The sequence below is a fragment of the Dama dama genome, chromosome 12 (assembly GCF_033118175.1).
Source record: "Dama dama isolate Ldn47 chromosome 12, ASM3311817v1, whole genome shotgun sequence".
NCBI lineage: Eukaryota > Metazoa > Chordata > Mammalia > Artiodactyla > Cervidae > Dama > Dama dama.
Genome location: NC_083692.1, coordinates 90,758,950 through 90,784,068, shown reverse-complemented (window position 1 = coordinate 90,784,068; position 25,119 = coordinate 90,758,950). Strand labels below are relative to the sequence as shown.

At 38.0% G+C, this 25,119-nt stretch overlaps 1 protein-coding gene across 1 annotated transcript in view; it reads right to left on the bottom strand.

Annotated features, from left to right (window-relative positions):
• The window catches only part of HOMER1 (homer scaffold protein 1), a 125,794-nt gene that overhangs the window by 76,957 nt on the left and 23,718 nt on the right, over window positions 1-25,119 (bottom strand). Inside the window, exon 2 of the mRNA XM_061158097.1 lies at window positions 2,127-2,283. Within this exon, the coding sequence (XP_061014080.1) occupies window positions 2,127-2,283 (157 nt within the window). The remainder of the gene's footprint in view (window positions 1-2,126; window positions 2,284-25,119) is intronic.

The following is a 25,119-nucleotide window of genomic DNA, read 5'->3' as shown; positions in this document are numbered from 1 at the left end:
AATTTTGTTAAATGAAACAAACCAGAAAAAACTTTTTCACTGAGTTATGTAAGAGCCTCATAATTACAAGCTGCAAAGTGCATTCAAAAATGGAAATGACAGAAGCAATAGTTCATACTGCTTCAGAAAGAAAAACACATGAGGATTATTTAATCACAATGGACTTGGGCCTACTTTACTTTTATATACCATTTAACTGCCCTCTCTAATAACCACATCTCATCTGTTGTTTGGGCCAAGAGACAAATATGAGTTACACAGAACTGAAGGTTCAAGTCGGGAAAAAGAGATGCATTAAGATTCCAGGGTCTGAGATTATAATAATTAATATCTGTTAATTTCACTAAACAGTTATAAAATGTTGCAAAATTATTCATTAAAGCAAACTTCACAGAAATTAATTGGTGCTACTTCCCAAGTCCTATAAATCCTGAGTAAAAATGAAAAGAGGATCAATTATTCAAACAAATACATGTTAGTTACTTACATACAAGACAAAATGCAAACAGCCCCTGAGGTCCTATCACCCAGTTAAGGAGATAAGGGATGAGCCCACAGAAAAAGCAGACTGAAAAGCATTGAATTAAATTATCTTTTATTCCCTCAAACCACTACACAATATGTAATTAAAAGCCTAATAATACTAATAGAAACAACAGCAGTGTTTGTATAGTGATTACTGTATATACGTTAAGTGTCTTTGCCTAAGTTAATTTATTTAAACTTCACAATAATCCTATGGTGTAATGATGTGGTTTTTGTATTAATTCTTCTCTTACAGAAGAGAAAACTGAGACACGAAGACACTAAATACCTTGTTCTAGGTCACAGGGTTAGGGAGTATTAACGTAAATATTCAAACCAGATGCTCCTGCTCCAGATTCTGTGGTCTTAACTCTGCACTGCACTGCAAAAATTTCCTAGGAATGGAAAGGTCTTATGACATCAGGAAAGCTTGAAGGAGAAGAGACTCATGGCATTAAGAAAGCTTGAAAGAGAAGGATGGAGGCCTCATCTTTTTACACACTATATCCAGGAATTCATGTCTGGTATTTATCTACATGTATTATTCAAAATTCACTGAGGAAAAAAATGGAATTTCTCCCTTTTTGAAGGGTATACTATCCATCAGGCACTGAGCTAACCAAGTGCTTTGCAGATACTAACTCAATCCTTACAACCACTACTGAGGTGAAAACAAGGAAACTCAGAGAAGTTAACACACAATTTGCCCCAAATCAAAAACTTAGTAGATGGTAGATTTTAGATATAAACCCAGGCAGTCCATGCTCTTAGACATTTTACTATCTGCCTCTGCTAAAAAGTAAAAAGAGGTCTTGTCCATACATTTCTCTTCTAAATAATGGATGTTGACTTTATTGTTGAATACTGAATTTAATATAGAAAGACTTCCTATGATTGACGAATTTTGAACTGCCTTTGGACTATAGCAGTATATCTAAAAAGAAGTCTAGTTCCTCATTAGATTATATGCTCAAGAGTAGAAACTGTGTCTATTCCAAGCACTTAGCATAGTGCCCAACAGAACAGATATGCAATGAGTACTTATCAAATAAACTGAAATCAGATTTGTAGAATATTTCAGCATGTAACTCAATAGATGCCTCCATGCATGAGTGCTCAGTTGTGTCTGACTCTTTGTGACCCTATGGACTGTAGCCCACCAGGCTCCTCTGTCTAGGGGATTTCCCAGCAAGAATACTAGAGAGGGTTGCCATTTCCTCCTCCAGGGGACCTTCCTGACCAGGGAGGGAACAAACCCATGTCACCTGTGTCTCTTGCACTGTGGATGGATTCTTTACCACTGAGCCATGGGAGAAGCCCTCAACTCAATATATATATATATATATATATATATATATATATATATATATATATATATATATATATATATATAGTGGTTAATCGAAGTAATTTAGGAGATGAAAAAGTTGCTACCCTAAAATTGATCGATTTTGCTTTTTAAAAGGTAGGTTTTTAAAACTGAAAAGAAAATGTTTCATTTTACTGTAGATAAAAATCTTCTGAATAAAACTAAAGTGAATACTGTGAAACAGTGAATATAAAGCAGAACAGCAAGGTTATTTAAAGTAAGCGGAACTTACCTTTGCGCCGTCTAAGCTGATTATCCTATACACGTTTCTTGTGCTGTCATAGAAATAAGACACAGTAACTGCATGCTTACTGGTGGGCACCCAGTTCTTCTTTGTGTTTGGGTCGATCTGGAAGACATGAGCTCGAGTGCTGAAGATGGGTTGTTCCCTGTAGGGGAGAAAACAAAAGGCTGAAAGCAGCTGATCTGATTCCACCGGACAACAGAACATGAAAACTGCGAGGGTCACTCCTCTTAACCAAAAACTCCCACGTCCTTGAAAATATAAGAAACTTTCCTCTAGATTTGAATACTCTGGAGGTGTGCAACCATACGCTTCTTTAAAACAATTAGTCAATCCTTACTATTTGAAGATTCTGTATCCAAGATTTTGCCTACTCCATAGAGGGCACCTGTAACCACAGAATCCATACTTGTGGTACTTTCTTGGTCTTTCCCAGGGACCTCACATGCCCCACCTGAGGCTGATGAAGGCAATACTCAGCCTTCTTGTTTGAGCTCTCACACTATAAACAACTGTCCTTTTTGCAACCTATTTAGCACCATGGAGTTTGCATTTTTGTGCCTTCTGTTGGTACTTGCACTGTTTCAAATGGCCCCCAAGCACAGTGCCGAGTGCTGTCTGTTCTTAGGTATAAGCAGATTGTGATGTGCCTCATGGAGAAAAAATGTTATATAAGCTTTGTTCAGGCATGAGTGCTTTTGGCCGGAGCTAATGGTAATGAATCAATAATATATATTAAATAGGGTGTCTTTAAATAGAAACATAATCAAACAAGGCTATTGATTGGCTGATGAAAATGTGACCTGAGGCTCACAGGAACCTAACCCTGTGTCTCCCTCAGGACGATGGTTCAATATCACTAATTCAGTGTTTGTGGTGCCTTTGTAGAACAAAACCACTACAAATAAAACTGACGATGTGCTATTAAAATACAAGTATCTTATACGTGGCTGTCACTAAGCTAAAAGTTTTTACCCACTTAAAATTACAAAATTCTGGGGAGGAATTTATGGGAAAGTTTACACTCAATATAATCTCTACTACACTGAAACATACAAGGAAAACAAAGTAATCCATCTTCACAGTATATTTTACCTAGATCAAGTAAGGCCTTAAATAGAGGTTTTTATAATTATCATTTCAAGAACCAAAACTATTCAAAAATATATATTCAAAATATGATCACTACAGATTTCTTTTACAGTCTGAAAAACAAGCCTAAAAAAAATCTGCATATAATAGAACCATTACAAAGCAAAATTTTCCAAGTTCTCAGTAAAAATTCTCTGGTAACAAGCACTGACCAAAATTTTGGGGGAGTCTAATTGTTTCTTTCACTGACATAACACTTTTCTTTCCTAAAGCAGCTTAAGGTCCTAAGGAGAATCTTAACTGGTACTATGTAAAGTTAAAATTAAGTACGTTTAAGTTTTTTCATTTTAAAGAATTTAAAAAAAAAACTTTCCACGTGAAAGGAGAGTACGGAAAACAGTGAAATTAGAAAACAGGGAAGGCAAATTTTGGTCTTTGGCAAAATGACTCTTCGGATTAGTAATAATGGGCTGGGTGTTACATATGCCTCCTTTGATTTACTTTAGCCCTTAGAGAGCTGTTATGAAAGGGAGGTACCTTTCCTGTATATAACCAGGCTCTTCCCGGTTTTATTTCTGGAAACCTTCATAACAACTGTTCTTATGAAAGAATCACTTCTGAAAGGAAGTGAGTGATACATTTTATGCCTCTCCCTAAAAAATGAACCAGGAAGTCATCACTTTGGCTTAACTGCCATTATACACAGGTTCATTCAAGAAATAATTATGAATGATCTGGCAACACACTATGCCAGTTGAAGTCTTCCAAACTAGGGGTAGGTCTTACTCACTCCCTTTCCCATCCTCAAAATCTCTGACTTTCATAGCGAGGCTGGTGCAACATTTGGGTTGTCGTCCAGAAGTCCTACAACCTCTGATTTTCTCTTCTCATCTTGTAATTAAAGTTTAGAGAGTGCTACTAGTTTTGATTCATATGGAAATTCATTCCCACAAAATTCTATTTATTAAGACACATAAAGAAAGGAAATAGGCCACTTGTTCTTATTGACTTGATAATTCTTTTTTTCATTTGACAGGGGGTAAATTTCTAGATAGTGTAGGCTGATAGAAGCATGTTTTCTAGTACATATATTTTCCAAAAAAATAAAACTGTTAAGACAATGATATTGCTTTTGCAAGCCTTATATGACTAATCATCAAATCCTTATTCAATGGAAACACAATGTTTTGAGTCCAATAAATACTTTCACACTATATTAATTCACACAGTGTAATTAATCTGCACAATTATTCCACTCAATTTAATCCCATTCCGAATAAAAGTCTTTAGGGTAAACTAGCTATTTTTACAAGCAAATGACATCTGACATCAACTAAACACACTGTTTTCTTCAATTCTTTTCTGCTGTCTTAAAGAAAGTTATAGTTCAAGATTTCTGTGGTCAAAAGCCTAGCCATCATCATGTGGATGACAAAGGCTAGGAAAATAAGTTTATAGCTGATAAACAGTGAAGAGAATTTCAAGTAGTAATGAGGGTGATACCACATCTATCAGGGTATACAAATAGGTGATACACACTTTTACTGAATATCTACTACATGCATAAAACAGAGAGAGAGAGAGATGGTCTTTGCCTTTGACAAGTTCAACCCGGTGTGGGAAGACAGACATGTTAAACAAATAAAATACTCTTCAGCATGATAAAGACTCTGAAAGTATAAATGGGTAAGGGCTACTATGAAGAAGCTGATGCCTAAGAAGAGCCTGAAACCGTGGCACAGAATCTCAGCATGTGTAGCATGAACCTCAGTGAGCGTGAGTAACTCTGAAGAATGAGGCTAGAGATAGAGAAGTCAGTTCATGAGGATACCTGCTGGGAACTACTGAGACATGTAAATAGGGAACAACTTTACATCTTAGAACAGTAAATTCAGTAGCACTGAAGACGGTGGGTTGGCAGAAGCAGAAGATATTAAGAAGAGGTGGCAAGAAGACACAGAAGAACTATACAAAAAAGATCTTCACGACCCAGATAATCATGATGGTGTGATCACTCACCTAGAGCCAGACACCCTGGAATGTGAAGTCAAGTGGGCCTTAGGAAGCATCACTATGAACAAAGCTAGTGGAGGTGATGGAATTCCAGTTGAGCTATTTCAAATCCTGAAAGATGATGCTGTGAAAGTGCTGCACTCAAGATGCCAGCAAATTTGGAAAACTCAGCAGTGGCCACAGGACTGGAAACGGTCAGCTTTCATTCCAATCCCAAAGAAAGGCAATGCCAAAGAATGATCAAACTACAACACAATTGCACTCATCTCACACGCTAGTAAAGTAATGCTCAAAATTCTCCAAGCCAGGCTTCAACAGTATGTGAACTGTGAATTTCCAGATGTTCAAGCTGGATTTAGAAAAGGCAGAGGAACCAGAGATCAAATTGCCACCATCCATCGGATCACCCAAAAAGCAAGAGAGTTCCAGAAAAACATCTACTTCTGCTTTATTGACTATGCTAAAGCCTCTGACTGTGTGGATCACAACAAACTGTGGAAAATTCTTCAAGAGATGGGAATACCAGACCACCTGACCTGCCTCCCGAGAAATCTGTATGCAGGTCAGGAAGCAACAGTTAGAACTGGACATGGAACAACAGGCTGGTTGCAAATTGGGAAAGGAGTACATCAAGGTTGTATACTGTCACCCTGCTTATTTAACTTATATGCAGAGTACATCATGTGAAATGCCAGGCTGGATGAAGCACAAGCTGGAATCAAGATTGCTGGGAGAAATATCAATAACCTCAGATGTGCAGAAGACACCACACTTATGGCAGAAAGCAAAGAAGAACTGAACAGCCTCTTGATGAAAAAGGAGAGTAAAAAAGTTGACTTAAAACTCAACATTCAGAAAACTAAGATCATGGCATCTGGTCCCATCACTTCATGGCAAATAGATGGGGAAGCAATGGAAACAGTGACAGACTTTATTTGGGGTGGGGGGGGGCAAAATCACTGCAGATGGTGACTGCAGCCATAAAATTAAAAGACACTTGCTCCTTGGACAAAAAGCTATGACCAACCTGGTCAGCTTATTAAAAAGCAGAGACATTATGTTGCTAACCAAGGTCTGTCCAGTCAAAGCTATGCTTTTTCCAGTAGTCATGTATGGATGTGAGAGTTGGACTATAAAGAAAGCTGATCACCGAAGAACTGATGCTTTTGAACTGTGGTGTTGGAGAAGACTCTTGAGAGCCCCTCAGACTGCAAGGAGATCCAGCCAGTCCATCCTAAAGGAAATCAGTCCTGAATATTCATTGGAAGGACTGATGCTGAAGCTGAAGCTCCAATACTTTGGCCACCTGATGTGAAGAACTGACTCATTTGAAAAGACCCTGATGTTGGGAAAGATTGAAGGCGAGAGAATGGGACGACAGAGGATGAGAGCATTGGATGGCATCACCGACTCAATGGACATGAGTCTGAGTAATCTCTGGGAGTTGGTGATGAACAGGGAGGCCTGGAATGCTGCAGTCCATGGGTTCGCAAAGAGTCAGACACGACTGAGCGACTGAACTGAACTAAACATTGGACATAGGGATGCTAGTCAGAACCTTACAAAGGATCCCAAGTATTAAAATAAAAATAAAAAGGATAGGAGGTTAGGGAGTGGAATGAAGACATGAAAAGGAATTAAAGGTAAATTAAGAAAGTAGACACACCATGATTAAGTAACAGTTTGGATGTAGGGCAGTGGTTCATCAAACTGAGGTGAGCTGTCTCCCACGGGACATTTCTCAAAGTCTGGAGTCATTTTGGACAGTCACAGCTGAGGAAGACTGCTACTGGCTTCTCATGGGAAGAAGCCAGGGATGTTGCTAAATATTTATAGTGCACAGGACAGCCTCCTACAACAAAAAACTATCCAGCCAAAAAAGTCAACAAAGCCAAGGTGAAGAAATTGCCTACTGGGTTTCTGGTCTGGGTAACTGAAACGAAGACAGTGCCGCTAGGCAGTATGGTAAACAGAAAATAAAAGTCAGGAACTGGGGGCTGGTTGTGAGGGAAAGATGAGCTCTCAGATTTGACCAAGTTCAAAAGCGTAGAGAGTGTGCATGTAAAACTATCAGGAAGGGAACTTAAAATGTTACTTCGGGGCTCAACAGAGAAAACCAGGCGGGAGTGAAAAGGTTTGAGAATCATTAAGAGAGATTATCACTTGTCTATTTAAGATACATATCAATGTCATGCATGTGGATAAACTTCATTTCAGAGAAAAGCTGCAGAAAGCAGTAGAGAAGCCATACCTGAAATTTCAAAGCTCTTATCTCTTAAAGGATCTGAAAAGCACTCGACACAGATTATCCCAAGTGCTCAAGTGGTAATACTTTTTCAAACAAACTGGATGGCACTCGTAAATAAAGGTTAGACACACTACTTCCTTAATAACAATTCACACAAAACAAACTGCATCAAAGACCAGCGTTTTCCAAAGTATGGTCTATGGAACGAAAGTCCTAGAACTGAGTGTTCCATGTTTAAATAAGTACTGCAAACATCGTACGTGTCCCACTCTGAAACATTTATAAAGCATGTTAATAAAAAGTTCTGAGAAGTCCTGCAGTAAAGAAATCCATTTAACCCTGAATAACCCAGCATGCAGCAAAATGATCTAACCCTAGAATTCTTCATGGAACACAGTAACATCTCATAGGACTTAGATTTATAACTACAATATGAGAATGGAAAGATAAATTTTGGGGTAAATACATCTCACTGAAAGCCAATTTATATATTCTACCATCTTTACTGACATTACTGTTACCAGAATATAGAGCATAATACAAAATCGAGGTCTTTAGTCCTTACTACAGTATGATTTCTTAAATAGATATAACACCACAGAGTAACTCTAAGAAATTAAACATTAATCTAAAAATCAATTTTAAAAGCCAACAGATTTTGGCAGGGAATGCTTTAAATGAGCTTAGAGAAACAAAACTAAACACACACACACACACACACACACACACACATATTTTAATCTTAGAGAATCATCTACTGCGTAATTTCTTCCATCAATAGTTCACGATCTGTTAAAAGAGGTTACTTGAGTATTTTCCAGAAGGTTCATGAAATAATTCTAAATGTTGGTATAAGAAGAATTCTGGAGATCCTGGGCTTCCCTGATGGCTCAGTGGTATAGAATCCGCCTGCCAACGCAGGAGACATGAGTTTGCTACCTGGTTGGGGAGGATCGCACCGGCGGTGGAGCAACGAATCCATGCACAACTATTGCGCCTGTGCTCGAGAGTCCGGGAGCTGCAACCACTGAGCTCCTGCGCTGCAGCTCCTGAAGCCCGTGGGCCTAGAGCCTGTGTTCTGCAACAGGAGAACCCAAGGCAATGAGAAGCCCTCACACTGCAGCCCAGAGCAGTCCTTGCTTGCCACAGCTGGATAAAAGCTCGTGGAGCAAAGACGACCCAGCACAGCCAAAAATAGGTAAATAAAATGTTTAAAAAAAGAATTCTCAATGTCGTCATCATGGGCTAAAACTCTGTAAGTACTACATACAGTAATGAATGCTACAATTTGGTATGGATGTAGAAAAGTAGAGGAATGTAAAGACTAGATGGCCCTGAGGAAAATGTAGTAAAATCAGAATTTTGTTTCAGAAATAAAGTTTATTTAAACTCATAAAATTTGACATAAAGAATTATGGCATTTAACTTTCAGGCATCTATCCGTATGATAAGAAAGGAAGATCATGACAAACTGAAGCAAAACAAAAAAACTATTTGCCAAGAGAAAAAAAAGCTCTGGATCTAGGAATAAAACAAAAAACTAACATTTGTCATTTGGATAGCTTCAGTTAAAAAGAAAAATCAATGATGATGTTTTTTAAAAAAAACTACTACTGAAGTTTATACTATTGCAAATATTAAGGGATTGCCCAATGGACTTTTGTTCTAAGGAAGTGTAAAAGTATGGGTCCAATAAATACAACCCAGCTCAAGGGAAGAAAGAGTAATTATACATTTTCTAGTCTTTTTTTAATACCTAGCTTACAAATATCCTTTTCAGAAATGTAAGTATAATTAGATATTGTAGCAAAGTGGCTATAAAGAAAGTTATGATTTCAAACAATTCCCAGACTTTCTACTTAATTTTCCAAAAGAAAGCAGCCTGGCAGAGATATAGCAAACGAAGTAGATGATACCTTCCATGAAGTTTGACGTTGTTACAGACACTGCTGGCTAACTATCCACCAACTATTCCTCCTGGCTTCTTCCTAGCACACGTCAGATGGTGCTCCCTACCCTCCTCCACATGTCTGTGAGCGTCACTAAGATCATCAATGCAATTCCATCCTCCTTGCCAGAAGTCTGCTTAGGAATGAACCTCTGAGGTAGTTCTGCCTAATGAGACAATCAGGGAAAGTTTGCTGTAAGCTTCTGGGTACACCCACAAAAAGATACACACATAAGAAGGGGTGTTCTCTGGAATAATATTGCGTTTGCAGTGACACCCAGACTTGACGAGTCATTTTAGGACCTTGAGGGCAGCTAGTGCTGTGCTCAGTCGCGTCTGACTCTTTGTGACCCCATGGGCTCTAGCCCGCCAGGCTCCTCTGTCCATGGGATTCTCCAGGCAGGAGTACTGGAGGGGGTTGCCCTCTCCTTCTCCAGGGGATCTTCCAGACCCAGGGATCAGACCCACGCCTCTTGTGTTTCCTGCACTGGCAGGCGGGTTCTTCACCATGAGTGCCACCCGGGAAGCCTGAGGGCAGCTAACCTGAGAAGAAAGCCAACACTGTGAAGCAGAGTAGATGGAAAAACCAAGAATCTGGTTCCTTGATTATGTCACTGACTCAATGAATCAGCCTCCAGGCTTTTTATGTGATAAAACAAGCTTCCTAGTTATTCCAGGCAATTGTCATTTAAAAAACTACACAAATGATAATTGAAGAAAGAGGTTTACATATAATAAACTCTGAAACAACATGTTCCCCCATAAAATGTGACTGGTGGTCTTTCGGTTCTCCTGGCTGTCTAGCTACACACTGGTCATTCATTAACTTTGCAACACAGACCCACAGTACACACATTTTTAGGGCCCCATTTAATACTGTAGAGGTAATCAATGGAAAAATTTATAGGACTGACTGAGATGGGTGGAAGAAATATGGAAATCATAAAAGTTCATTATCAATTGACTTTCTGCTATAAGGATTTAGTATCCAAATCTTTTAATCAAGAAATAGCAGTATAACAGCATATTAGAGATATGTAGGCAACTACCAAGAGAAATAAAAATCAGAATTTGTAAAAAGCAGTTGCCTGTGGGGATGGGGCTAGATGAAGAAGAGATGAGGAAGGAAACTAGTACTCACCTTTACAAACTTTTAACTTTAAAACTTGCAACGAACTGGACTAAAAGACCTTCTTAAGTGGCACAGTGAAGGAAGCTACACTTACATCTCAGTTAACACTAAGAAAGGAATGCTTTAGGGATCACTACTGAAGACTGCCAAAGAATCACAGAATAAGTGACAATCTTTAGCTTGGAACTCAACTAACAGTACATGTATGAAAGCATTCTTATTATTCATAAAAAGGAATAAAGGGAAAGTAGGAGAGAAGCAGAAATCCAGGTGCCTGACAATGGGTCTGAAGTGTTGCAGGAATGTCCACTTCCCTCCTTTATTGAAAGTAAATACACCGGAAGTAAGACAAAGAACATTCTATCTTTAGCTTGGTTTTTGGAATTTGAAATGGAAGGAAAAGCTGTACAATACTTGCTAAAGCCAAAAGGATATGGGCAAGGAGTGGCTGAACACTAATGACTATTTAAATTCAAATGTAATGCCTGAAGAATTTAGTTTCAGCACAGTATGTCTTCAGACAAGCTGGAGCTTAAGCACTGGAATTTCCTCAAAAGCACTGTCCTATACTAGTAATAATATAAGTTGTAATTCCACTGCGTCATCAGGTAATTGGTTTAAACCCTCCCCAACCCCACCACCCAGTACTACTCCCCACAACACAATGCCTCTAAGAGAAATCTTACTGACTAAAAGAGCTATGTTGACGCTGCTCAAAGATTATGACTGCATATTACCAACTATGTGTTTGTATTACCATGTTATATAACAGGTGACTACTTACCCATTTTTAATTTTCTTTAAAAAACAAACACCACAGGCTTATTCTGAGGTAAAGCAAAGTTTATTCTACTAATGGCTACCCGCACACAGTTGTACCACAACAACGCCATCTAGTGATGCACCCAAATCAAGGCCTGTGTGTTTTTGTTTTTCTGTTAGGGCTTCCCTGGTGGCTCAGACGGTAAAGCTAAAGCGTCTGCCTGCAACGAGGAAGATCTGGGTTCGAGCCCTAGGTCGGGAAGATCCCCTAGAGAAGGAGATGGCAACCCACTCCAGTATTCTTGCCTGGAGAATCCCATGGACAGAGGAGCCTGGTGGGTTATAGTCCATGGGGTAGCCGGACACGACGGAGTGATTTCATGTTCACATGTTTTTTTTAAACTTCCAAGTTTGCTACACAGCAAATACAAAATTGTAAAGGACACTGCTATAACATAAGCATACTGACTTAAAATGTGACACCGATGACTACAAAATGTCTTTTCTGGAAGAATTTTTTAAGTGCATGATCTGAATTCCTTGGTCTTTGAACTGGTTAAGTACACATTCAAATAAAAGATTTTTTAAGAAAATAACTGTTATAAAAATTGCACATCAGAAATACTTTCATGACATCAAGTATTTGATTTAATTAGCATATCTAAAGAAACTATATCTAAACTATATCTAAAGAAACTATAATCAAACTAAAATTTTCAATTAAGTTTGATTACTAAATTATAAAATTATACTTCAACAGTAACAACATTGTTTTATACTCATACACCAGCCCTCATTTTAAGAGGTTTCGTTTTTCTTAAAATTAATCTCAGCCCTTTCATAAGCCACAGTACTAGTTATTAAGAGGTTATAGTACTTATTTTCCCTGGGCACTTCAATCAGTAGCTACATTTAAAAGATCAAAAGTATATGCTCAAATTCATAGGAAAGAGCAAATAAACCTACTCAATGTATATATTTAAGCAACAGCTTCATTACTCAAAGAACCTTGCTATTTATTAAATAACTTCCAACTGACATCATCTCTGTCCCACTTGCCCATTTAAAATCCTATTCATTTCAGATAAAATACTTGGTATTTTAAAATATATGGCAACTCAATTACATTTAAAAGTAGCACTGTACTTTCAATTACACTAGACTTTAAACATTCTTCTTTCCCCAGATGATTTCCACTGAATAATGCTATATTCTGAGAACTCACAGTATACACTAGGGAAATCTAAGGAAATAGCCTCTTGTTAATGAGAATTTAATTCTTGTTAATACATGTGGCATATTCCTAAAAACTCAAAATAAGTAATTTTCTAGTAGACATTCAAATTTCATTTTTATATTTTTGTACCAAATTGTTTCTGACATACTTCAAAATGGAGGACTAAGTTAAGTGAGTAGCAAATGTTTATTAGTCAAACTTTTAACTTGGAGTCATTAAAAATTTTTCCTGGCTTATCATAAAAAATGATTTTAACATATAAAACATATTTAATGTTAAACTACAGGTCCAAAGCAACAACACAGTTTTCTTCTCAAATACGTTACACTCCTCGGTGCTTTCCAGATAGTAAATGTCACCAGTCCATTCCCACTCTATTTCTCTCTGCAGTTCTCATTCCAACAGCCCTTAGGCTTGGAAGTGACTCTCACTTTCATCTGATCAAGTTTCCTCTAGTCACAGCTAGTAATTAGATTTATCTCCTTTCTGAGTGGTCCTCAAGTAGTTCAGCTACAAATCTACCAATGAACAGCATCTGGTACTGTATGCATGGGAGCCACCCGTTCCCAGTCTCTCAGGATATTCTAGCTTTGTATTATTTTATTTTTCAATTGAAAAAGGCTGTATTAAATATAACTAAAAGTGATTTATGTTTCCAATCTTTGTCAGCTTTTCAGGTAACAAAAATTATAGGCAAAATTCTGTCAGATGCTATGTCCCAGTTTGGGGTTTTGCAAATACAATCTCTGTAATGATGTGATGTTTTGCTCAAATGCGTTAGATTTATTTCACAATAATGGTATAACAGTTCAGTCATTATGGTATCACAAAAGCCCACACAAATACATTCGTTTTTCACTGACCAAAAATTTGATTCAGCAATACAATAAGCTAGATTTGGTTGGCTGGTTGGTTGTTTACTACTTAGCTTTTCTGAAAATGAATTTACTAGAGGTAAATTCACCCCACTCCAGTACTCTTGCCTGGAAAATCCCATGCATGGAGGAGCCTGGTAGGCTGCAGTCCATGGGGTCGCTAAGAGTCGGACACGATTGAGTGACAGACTGAAGCGACTTAGCAGCAGCAGCAGCAGAGGTAAACTACTAGAGGCAGCTGACTTCTGAACTACCTACGAGAAATAATCACTAGAGACGAAAGAGAACCTGACATCCATTATATACTCAGAACTTATGAGAAAACCCTGGGTTACAACCCAGAGGGTTATGATCAATTTAATGGGTGTTTAAAAAAAATGACTGAAAATGTAAAATATCAGAGTGTATTAGAGTGTATCACACTTGGTATACGCATTGTTTCATGAAATTCTGCCTACATATTTATATTAATTTGTTGCAAAGTAGGATTTTTTTTTTAATTGGGAGGTCACGGTCAAAAAGTTTTAAAACTTAGATCTATGAAATGGTTTTATTCAATGTTCATGAAAACCCTGTGAAGCAGGTATACAACACCCATTTCACAGCACAAAAGCAGAGGTCCTAAGTGACTTCTCCAATGTCACACAGCTAGGAAATGATATGAATGAGCGTATTTTTTAAACTGCAAACGGAAATGAAAGTCAACCTCACTAGAAACTGAAGAACTGCACATTAAAACCACGAGTTATCATTTTTTCACCTGTCAAAACAGGAAACCATTTTGTTTTTAATGAAAAAGTTCAGCAATGGAATTTAAGGAAATCTGATACTTTCAGAAGCAGCTGGTGGGAGTATAAATTAGTAAAGTCTTCCCCAAAACACTTTAACAATGCATATCAGAAGCTTTAAATTTTTGTGCATATCCTTCGACAGAACAATTCCATTCTAGGAATTTACCTTAAGGAAATGATCATGAATGTGTGTATATATATACACACACACACGCACACACACACATGTATGCAGAGATTTAGCTATAAGGATGTATCACCACACTGTTTTTAAGCAAAGATTGTAAATTACGCCCAATGATGTAAAAGATCAAATAAATCATGGTGTGTGTGTGTGTGTTGCTCAGTGGTGTTGACTCTCTGTGACCCTATGGACATGGTCCATGTTTGGACCATATAATGGATCTATATAATGGAACCCTATGTAGCTATTAAAAAACAAAGTTGTTGAATATTCAGTGACATAAGGTGTCCAGTATAGTAAATAAAAAGTTTATATATAACACTGACACAGTAGAATTCAATTTTTGTTTAAAAATTTATCTACATTTGAACCTTGCACAACATGGGGTTAGGGACACCAATTCTCTGCACGGCCAAAAATTGAGGTACAACTTCACAGTCGACCCTCTGTGTCTGTGGAGTCAACCAACCTTGGATTGTGCAGTACTGTGGTATGTACTTAGTGAAAAAAAATCCATGCATTAAGTGGACCTTCACAATTCAAACCTGTGTTGTTCAAGGGTCAACCATATATACACAGAAAAAAAATCCATAAAGGATATACTTATATTCGGCCTTGTCCTGCCTTCCCTTCTCCCGATACATAAACCAGAGTGATCCTTCCAAAAATCCAAGCTGATATTAAAATATTTCAGGAAAAAAAACAGAAAAGGTTGAGGGGTCAGGACAAACCAAGTAAGACAAAATGAGATGGCAACTGAAATGGGTATGAAAAACCATTTTCTACTTTTTTTGTATGTCTAAAACATTTTCATAACATAGAATTTTAAAGTAATAAAACCTAAATCAGATGAGTCATTGCTCAAAACCCTCCAATGGCTTCCCATCTCACAGTAAAAGCCAAAGTCCCGAACAGGTCTAACGCCCTCCCATCGGCGTGTCTCTGTCCCGGCTGCATTGCGAACACCTGACCCCAAGCCCGAGACTCAACGGTGGTGGGCAGCCCCACTTCCAAGCCGATTCTCCTGAGGAATCACGTCTCGGGTCAGGAGAAGGACCACTCACAGTATGGTCCCAGCTCCCTCTCCGACCGGTCAGCAGCAGCTTGTTTTCTGTTGCAGCCACAGCGGGCCTCCTTGTTTCTGACACGAGGCCAAGCACCCCTCACGTCGGGGTCTTTGCCTCCTTCTGGTGCTTACTCAAGTGCTCCTTTCTCAGTGAGACCCTCCTGGCTGCTCTGTGTAAACACTGTAGCCCTTCCTTTCCTCTCCCAGGACGCCCCGTCCCCCTTCTTCACTGTTCCCCACAGCGTTTATCACCATCTAACATACAAAGTATTTTTATTTATTATCCCTCTCCCCCAGCTAAAGTGTTATCTCCTTAAGGGCAAGAAGCTTGCCATTTCTTATCAGGGCTGTGTTCCCAGCAACTCAAATACCTGGCACATATTAGGCACTCAGAAAATACTTAATAAATGAATAAATGATTATATATCAAGACATTTAGACTTCTTGGTGGTGGGATTACAAATGACTTATTTTTTTATCACAACTTTTCAATATGTGAACATGTACTATATTTATAGTTAGGAAAAATTTAAGCAAATAATTTTAACGCAATGTACTTTCTTGCTTTAAAAAAGCACGGCTAGTGGAATGTTGTCTTAGTGATTACACAAACAAATACATATGTAAACATTCACTGAGCTCTAGACTTGTGTACTTTACTGAACACAAGCCTTAAATTTTTTAAAAAAAAAGCGAATGACAGGTCACAGCTAAAAGTATTACAGCAAAGCGATAATGGAGTCATGTAGCAAACAGATTTGAGGACACTCTTGCCTACAGAACACTTCTTACAAATCATCCACAAATTTCCACTGATGCAAATTTTTTCCATCACATAGATCTGCTCAGAATTCTCTTTATGGTGTGTAAAAATACCTAGTTTTAGGTTATCGTTGTACCGGATAACTCTATTTGCACATCTTTAATTGTGAACCAGCAAGCTTGTCCTAAGAAATCCTGTAAAATATCAACTCTAAGAAAGCCAGTCATCTAAGGCTAGAGACAGTTCCCTAACTGGTTCTCCAGAGAACACAGCACAGAAGATGATGATGGATTAACTAAACATTAAGTAAACTACTGGGGCTTCCCTGGTGGCTCAGTGGTAAAGAATTTGCATGCCAATGCATGAGACATGGGTTCTATCCCTGGGTCAGGAGAATCCCCTGGAGAAGGAACTAGCAACTCACTCCAGTATTCTTGCCTGGGAAATCCCATGGACAGAGGAGCCTGGTGGGCTACAGTCCACAGGGTCACAAAAGAGTCAAACACGACTAGTGACTAAACAAGTACAAATATTAGCTGAACCAATCGATAAACAGAGAAGTATCGATCCTACTAAAGCCTTTGTGTTTGGCAGACATTCCACGCTAAGTGGATAATACCAGAATTCCAATTAAGGTTGCCTCAGCGGACTAGTCGGTGACACTTAGGAACCAGTTATCTTCAATTCATCTATATACGTCATACCCTGGATTCTGCACAAAGTGGTAAAATCTACTCTTAAATCTTTCCTACTCAAAAACAGCCTCTCACCGTGTGAAAAAGAGCTCTAGAGTCTCAATCAAATGCTCTTTTGAGACATTTGAGAAAAACTAGTCTTACTTCTCAAGAAGAAAGCAGTGGTATTAACAGCAAGGGTATTACAAACAGCATGTGAGCACAACACGTCATCATGTGACGATTTTACATTATGGTAATAAAAAGAAATTGCTTTAGAAATAAATATGACTAGACCATGGAGGAAAATGCACATTTTCTATGAATTTATAAGTTAAGACATAATACTTAAAAAAAAAAAATCACAGCTTCCTATCCACAGCATCCTAAACACATTCCTTCTTTTCTACTATTTTCTACTTTGGCAGAAACATCAAAAGTATTTAAGGATTTTGCTAACTATCATAGATTATTCAAGACTAAACCTTCCCTCCCCTCTGTACTATTAATCAGTCAGAAAGCAAATTTCTGCTTATAACAATTGCTTAGAAGAAAGCCTTCACTGGATTAAGATTTAAAGTTCTCCCCTGAATCTCTCAGCAGATTAACAATAATAAACTCCTACTGGATCCCTATAATACTCATTATTTTGTACGACACTGCCAGGGAAAAGCTTGTCTGCTTGTGGTTATGCCCAAGCGAGACTACAGTTCAACTGCTGAAGCTCAGCCAGCCGTGTTCTTTCTCCTCTCCACTAATCCTGATCTTACGTCGGGAGGCTGCTGTGTTTCCTCCTGTTTCTTTTCAGCACTCCATCTTTAACCCTCCTGCTTCACCTTGCTCCTGATTTTGCAAATTATTGGAAATTCTCTGTAGCAACTGAAATATTGCAGGCTATAATAAAAACTGAATAGCTTAAACACTAGTTATTGAATTTTAAAAAGTGACAGCGACCCTCAAAAGTTGAGATTTTAGCTTTTTGCAGTTGGAGTGATGTAATAACTCAGCTGTTTCCCTTTTATAAATCAATGAGCATATAAATTAACAACCATTTCCACCATTTGTGCCAAAAGAAGAAACCCATATACTGGATGATTCAAACTAAGAGATTCAAATATGCTACCCTTAAACTTGAAAACAAAAGCTTAAACTTACAAAACGGATGTGTCAAGACTCTCAACCTTTGTGAGGCAGTTACTATTAACCTTCTTTTGAACAGGAGGAAGCTGGAGTGTGTAAGTTTCTCAAGATGAGAGCCAGCACACAAACACAGCCTGGGCTCTAGGGCCCGCACTGTATCCTATGCTGACTCCTTGGACGGGAAAAGACTCCTTTTGTCAGGCAAACCCAAGTTCATGGCTGTAAGGAAACTCTTGCCTGGCCCCTGGGCTGAAATTCTGTTGACAGAAGTGGGGTAGTATAGTTACACAACTGTGCCTACTATGCAGGTGAAACACTGTTAAAGAGCGTTTAAGTGTTTTCATGGGATGTATCAATATATACGGGCACTGGTTCCACCTACCTTCTACTTGTATTTTGAAAACAAGTTGTATTATAACACTCATTGGAATGACAGTGTGGTTTGGAAGAATCTAAAAACTTTTTTTTTTTAGTCATGCCAATTATCATAGTTCCTGATCTTTCCTTCTGCAAGAAAGTTAATTCTCTGATCTGTATTTTCTTTTTTTTTTTTTTTGATCTGTATTTTCATACAAGGATTTCACCTCTTTAACAAAATACAATAATAATAACAATAGTACTAACAGTGTTAGCCTGTCTAAGGTGAAAACATTGGTCTTTGAAACCAGAAGTTATTAATCCCAGTGTATCTTATATCTGCTGCAGACACCAACTAGACTTCATCACACAGGGTAGTTCTGAAAAGGATTATATGACAGGAATAATATGCATATTTTGATAAAAGAGGAACTATACACTTACAAAAATGCTTTCTACTTTCTACTTATTGTTTTTCCTATCTTGACTTGGTTTTTTTCTGGAAAAAGTATTTAAGAATTTAATTTAAGAATTTAATTCCATCAGCATTTTACTGAACACTTCACCTCTGATAATGGAGTTTTTCCAGGAAAATGTTTCCCTTCACTTTAAAAATGTAATTCCCTAACTAGTTGTACTTGTGGGAATGTTCTATATACTTTCTGTGAAAGTGCTCTGAACCATTACAGGATTCCTACACACACACACACACACACACACACACACACACGACTCCATAAAAATAAGTTTATAAAGTGGGTTGTATGAACTGCTTTAGGAAATATTAATTCTTTGAAAATGATATGACATCAGACAATCTTTTTCTTGTCAGTCATCACCACTAAATATTTGTGATGTGGACATAGTTAGGACAAGCACCATACTTCACTAGGTGAAATTATAAATAGTCAGTGTAAAATGGGAGATGAATAGAAGACTTCAGTAAACTGACAGATCTTTTAAATTCAGGGCTGCAAAAAAAAAATTAAACCATTTAAAAAACAGGATTCGGTATCCTCTTGAAATGATTGTGGAAGGTTGAATAATGATGTCCAGGTCCTAATACCTAGAACCTCTGAATGTTACCTTGTTGGCAAAAGGGATTTTGCAGCTGTGACTGAGTGACGACTCCTTAGATGGAGAGATTCTTCTGGATTATGCTACTGTTAGCACTGGTCACTCAGTCATGACCAACTCTTTGAGACTCCATGGACTGTAGCCCTCCAGGCTCCTCTGTCCATGGATTATGCTCAAGGACCCTAAATGTAATCATAAGTGTCCTTAAGAAGGTGGCAGAGGGAGATTTAAGTAAAGAAGGTTATGTGACAAAGGAAGAAGAGTCAGGGAGGAAGACGCTACACTGCTGGCTCTGGAATGAAGGCGAGGCCATAAACCATGAATTCGAGGAAGACAGCTCTAGAAGGTGGAAAAGGCAAGGAGACCATTCTCCCCAAGAGCTTCCCGAGGGACCGCAGTCCTGCTGACACCTGGTCTCACCCCTGTGCGACTGCCTTTGGACTTCTGACGTCTAGAACTGCAGGAGAATAAATGTATGTTATCTTAATACCAACTTTGTGGTAATTTGTTACAGCAGACATAGCAAACTAATACACTAATACAAATCTTCATCCAGTTAGAACCTATCAACCCTCTGCCATTTATAGAATTAATTTATTCTAAATTCAGTTAAAAAGAAGTTTCTCCTCATACATCTCAAATAATATATTTACTTAATAAGGGCAGAATTACTGAAAAACTAGCATAAAAATCTTAATAGAAGCAACTCTGAATTTATTAAAGCAATTTTAGGCAAGCTGTTTGCCAACTGAATATCTTCAACTGCATGTAATTTGATGAAAATTAAAGCTCAAGAATAACTCTTTCCATAGGAAGTTACAGTAATTGTTCAAGGGTAATAAAATAGTTAGTATCCCCATTTAAAACCAGCATGTGATTCAAAGTAGCACTGTTGCAAAATGAAATAGCCAAAAGGTAAGGGAAACAGGTAGAGGAAGAGCATCAGTAGCATTTTGTTGAATTCCGATTACATGTAAATACCCTGTATAAATTCTCATGTCTATCTCAAAACAACTGGAAGAGATAAAAGAAGTTCAGTTAAAAAAAGGCTTGGAGGAGGGGGTAGTTTAAATAATTGGTCAAAGGTCACAGCTAGTATCAGTGTTTCTATGATTCACATCCAAGACTAGCTCCAAAACCCAAGAGCTTTCACCACTCCCTAAGATAATGGAATCTGACAATGAAAACTAAACTCATGTTTCATTTTTCTTTATTCTTGAATTGCTCACTGACCAATTCAAAATCTCCTGAGTTGTAAATCTTTGTTACTGTCATGCTAAAAAAATACATTCAACTTCCTCATTCCCTCTGAGAGGAGCATTATATAACAAGTTATAATCTTCATATAAATATTAGAAAATATCCTTTCCTTAGGCCCTTCTACAAGAATATTTAGAATACAAAAATATTCAGCACTCAACAGACAAAAATTCTAAGTATCTAACACTCAGAAAATAAAATCTGTGAAGAGCAGAAAAATCAATCAACAGAAACAGACCCAGAAATGACACAGATGACAGGACTTGTGGACAAGGACATTAAGATAGTTATTATAATGACATTCCACGTATTCAGGAAGGCAGAGAAAAGCATAGCATGTTAAGGAAAGACTTGAAGATATATAAAAGCCCCAAATCAGTTTTCTGGAGATGAAAAATAAACTGGAGGAAATTAACAGCAAATTAAACACTGCAGAAGGAAAGAAAACTAGCTAATTTGAAGGCACAGAAATAGAAACTACTTAAAATGAAGCACAGAGAAAAAAACACAAAAATACAGCATCAATGTAATTATTATGGAACAACTTTATAATGGAACAACTTCAAGTAGCCTAACACATATTCAATTGAAATCCTCAAAGATGGGAAAAATGGGGAAAAAAAATATTTGAAGAAATTAAGGTTGGATAATTTACATACTGGATAATACCCTAAAGCCCCAAACTCAAAAAGCTTGACAAATGTGAAGCACGAAGAACCATGAAAAAAACCATGCCAAGGGACACCAAACGAAACAGCTTTCAGGAACCAAGGTCCCAGCCCCTGCTGAGTCCGCAGTCAAGAGCCAACACTATCTTGCCAACCACATGCGTGACCCATTCAAAAGCAGATCTTGCAGCCCCCACGGAAGCCACCCCAGACAGTACCACACAGAGCAGGTATGAGCCACCCTCACCAAGCCCTGCCCAACTTGCACATTCATGAGCTGGGTAAAAGATACCATTGTTTTAGGCCACTAAATTTTGAGTGGTCTTGTTATACAGGAAGAGATAATCAAAGCAACGTGCAAAGATCTTGAGGCTGACAAGAGCTTAGCAGTTCTAGAAACTGAGAAATACAGAGTGGCTACAACACAGTGATAAAAAATACCACCACCAATTCCAGCAACAAACAACAGCTAACATTTGGTATTTATTATTTTATGTGGCATCGTTCTAAGTAATTTACCCATATTAGTTTATCATTAGAATCCTACTGGTATATACTCTTAAAACACCAACTTTAAAATATGGGGAAACCAGGCAGAGAACAGTTAAATGAGTTGCCTAAGATCACACACTCATGCAGTCTACGCAAGAGACTACATTACGAATAAAGTCATGCTTCCTCTCAAAGGACAGAATGGCATAAAATTAGGTGTAGAAAGACAGATCAAGCCCAGGGTATGGAGATCTTTATAGATCTTGGTTAGAAATTTAACTGTTCATGAGTAATCAAGCACTACTGAAGAGTTTTCAGCAGGGTAGTATGTGATCTAATTAATATTTAAAAGATCATCCTGGCTACATGTGAAGAACAAATTGGAAGGGCATAATGTTTGACACCAAGGTACTCCTTGAGAATAAAATTAGAAATAACTAAAATAAAATGGTTTCATTGAAAGAATATACTGGATGGATCAAGCTGATAATCCTGAGCCTCATGATCAAGGTCAACATACAAAAAGACCAAAGGCAAGACACTGCCATGGGCCTTCTGGTGTAATGTGACAAACAGAAAAGAGGTAAATCACAGCCGCCCACGACATATTCTTCAGGGAAAAATTCAGACCTGAACCCAATCAAGCCTAGGTCTAGCTACTAGTTTATCAGAGACGGGAGAACAGAGGAACAAGTTAAAGAACACTATGAGGACTAATATTGTTATTGTTGTTCAGTCACTGAGTCGTATCCGACTCTTTTGAGACCCCATGAACTATGAGGATGTAGCCTGCCACGTCCTGAATGTAGAAAATTCTAGATGGCAAACAAATAAACAGCAAGAACAGGGTAGGTGCTGTCATAGAGTAAAAGAAACTCAAGAAACGTATCAACCAAATGCAATGTGTAAACCATGCTTGGAGGCTGATACGAACAATCCAGTGGTTAAAAAAGACTGAGGAGGCAACGGTGGAGAACTGATCACTGATTAGATGTTAAGAAATTATTAGTGGGGTTTTTGGTATGATAATTGTATTGTATATATTTTTAATAGTCCTACTTCCTAATGATACATATCTTAGTATTCATAGGGAAAATTATATCGAGTCTAGAATTTGCTTTAAAATAATGTGAAGAGGGACTGGCAGTATAGATGAAACAGTATGTGCCACATGTTAATAACTGTTGAAGCTGGGTGATGGATGCACTGGGGTTAATTATACAAACCTCTTTAGGTGTTAGTATGCTTAAAACTTTACTAAATACAAAGTTTAAATTTTAAAAATATAGGAGTCTATATAAGCTCCCCAAATCCAACCAAAGTGAGGCTGTAAACTCAGGCAGAAATGACAGGCTAATGTCTAAGTATAAAAGCTCCAAGTGTTCTGCTTTTTCCTTTAGGAATATGCAACATAAAAGCAGATAACTATGTAACCTGTAATTCATGAGAGGTGATTAGGCAGTGCTCTCTAACACTCTCTGGGGAAGAGGGGGGTCCTGACAACCCCAGTGGCAGGTAAAGAATGATGTACAAGGCTACTGTAGCACTAAATAGCCAATCAATTACCCTTACTCATCAAGCAACCTCCTGAGTGCAAGGCTTCGACTATGGCATCTTTTTCTATGGGGAGAGGATGTACTTCTAATGACTTATTAATAAATTGCCATTCCACTTCATATATCAGTCCCTTTTACGTTTTCATAGGGTAAATCAGTCCATGGAGCCCCAAATCAAACATGCTGAAGAACTAGTAAACCATTACAATCTGATACTCACAACAAAATACTGTCAATTTTTCATCAGAGAACTTTCTCTAGGTATTATAAATCCTTCATATAGTAATAGAGCTGTTACTAAAACATACACATTTATAATAATAGAAAGTAAATTTTAAATATAAGACTTACCACTTATTGAGTGGCTATTAGTACATCGGGCCCTAGATCCTTTGTATACTTTTACTAGATCTTTTGTATACACTTTAAATCTGGATGGGGCACATACTACTTTCCATTCTGAGATGAGAAAAAGGACAAAAGCAATGTATTTAAGATCCCACAGCCAAGATGAGGATGGAACCAGAATTCAAATCTAGATATGAGGCTAAGCCAAAGAGCCTCTTAGAGTGTTGTAGACGAAACAGCTTCTTGTGGGTTTTCATGGTTATCAAATCCAAAATATAATCTCTGTGAGTACAATCACAGAAAACTAACCAAACTGATCACATGGACCACAGCCTTGTCTAACTCAATGCAACTATGAGCCATGCCATGTAGGGTCACCAAAGATGGGACGGGTCATGGTGGAGAGTTCTGACAAAATGTGGTCCACTGGAAAAGGGAATGGCAAACCACTTCAGTACTCTTGCCTTCAGAACCCCATAACCCCATGAACAGCATGAAAAGGCAAAAAGATAGAACATTGGAAAGATGAACTCCCCAGGTCGGTAGGAGCCCAATATGCTACGGGAGAATAACTCCAGAAGGAATGAAGAGACAGAGCCAAAGCAAAAACAGTACCCAGTTGTGGACGTGACTGGTGACGGAAGTAAAGTCCGAAGCTGTAAAGAGCAATATTGCATAGGAACCTGCAATGTTAGCTCCATGAATCAAAGCAAACTGGAAGTGGTCAAACAGGAAATGGCAAGAGTGAATGTCGACATTTTAGGAATCAGTGAACTAAGATGGACTGGAAAGGATGAATTTAACTCAGATGACCATTATAACCACTATTGTGGGCAAGAATCCCTTAGAAGAAATGGAGTAGTCATCATAGTAAACAAGAGTCTGAAATGCAGTACTTGGATGCAATCTCAAAAACAACAGAATGATCTCTGTTCGTTTCCAAGGCAAACCATTCAATATCACAGTAATCCAAGTATACGCTCCAACCAGTAATGCTAAAGAAGCTGAAGGGTTCTATTAAGACCTACAAAACCTTCTAAAACTAACACCCAAAAAAGATGTCCTTTTCATTATAGGGGACTGGAATGCAAAAGTAGGAAGTCAAGAGATACCTGGAGTAACAGGAAAATTTGGCCTTGGAATAGAAAATGAAGCAAGTCAAAAGGCTAACAGAGTTGTGCCAAGAGAATGCACTGGTCATAGCAAACACCCTCTTCCAACAACACAAGAGAAGACTCTACACATGGACATCACCAGATGGTCAACACCAAAATCAGACTGATTATATTCTTTGCAGC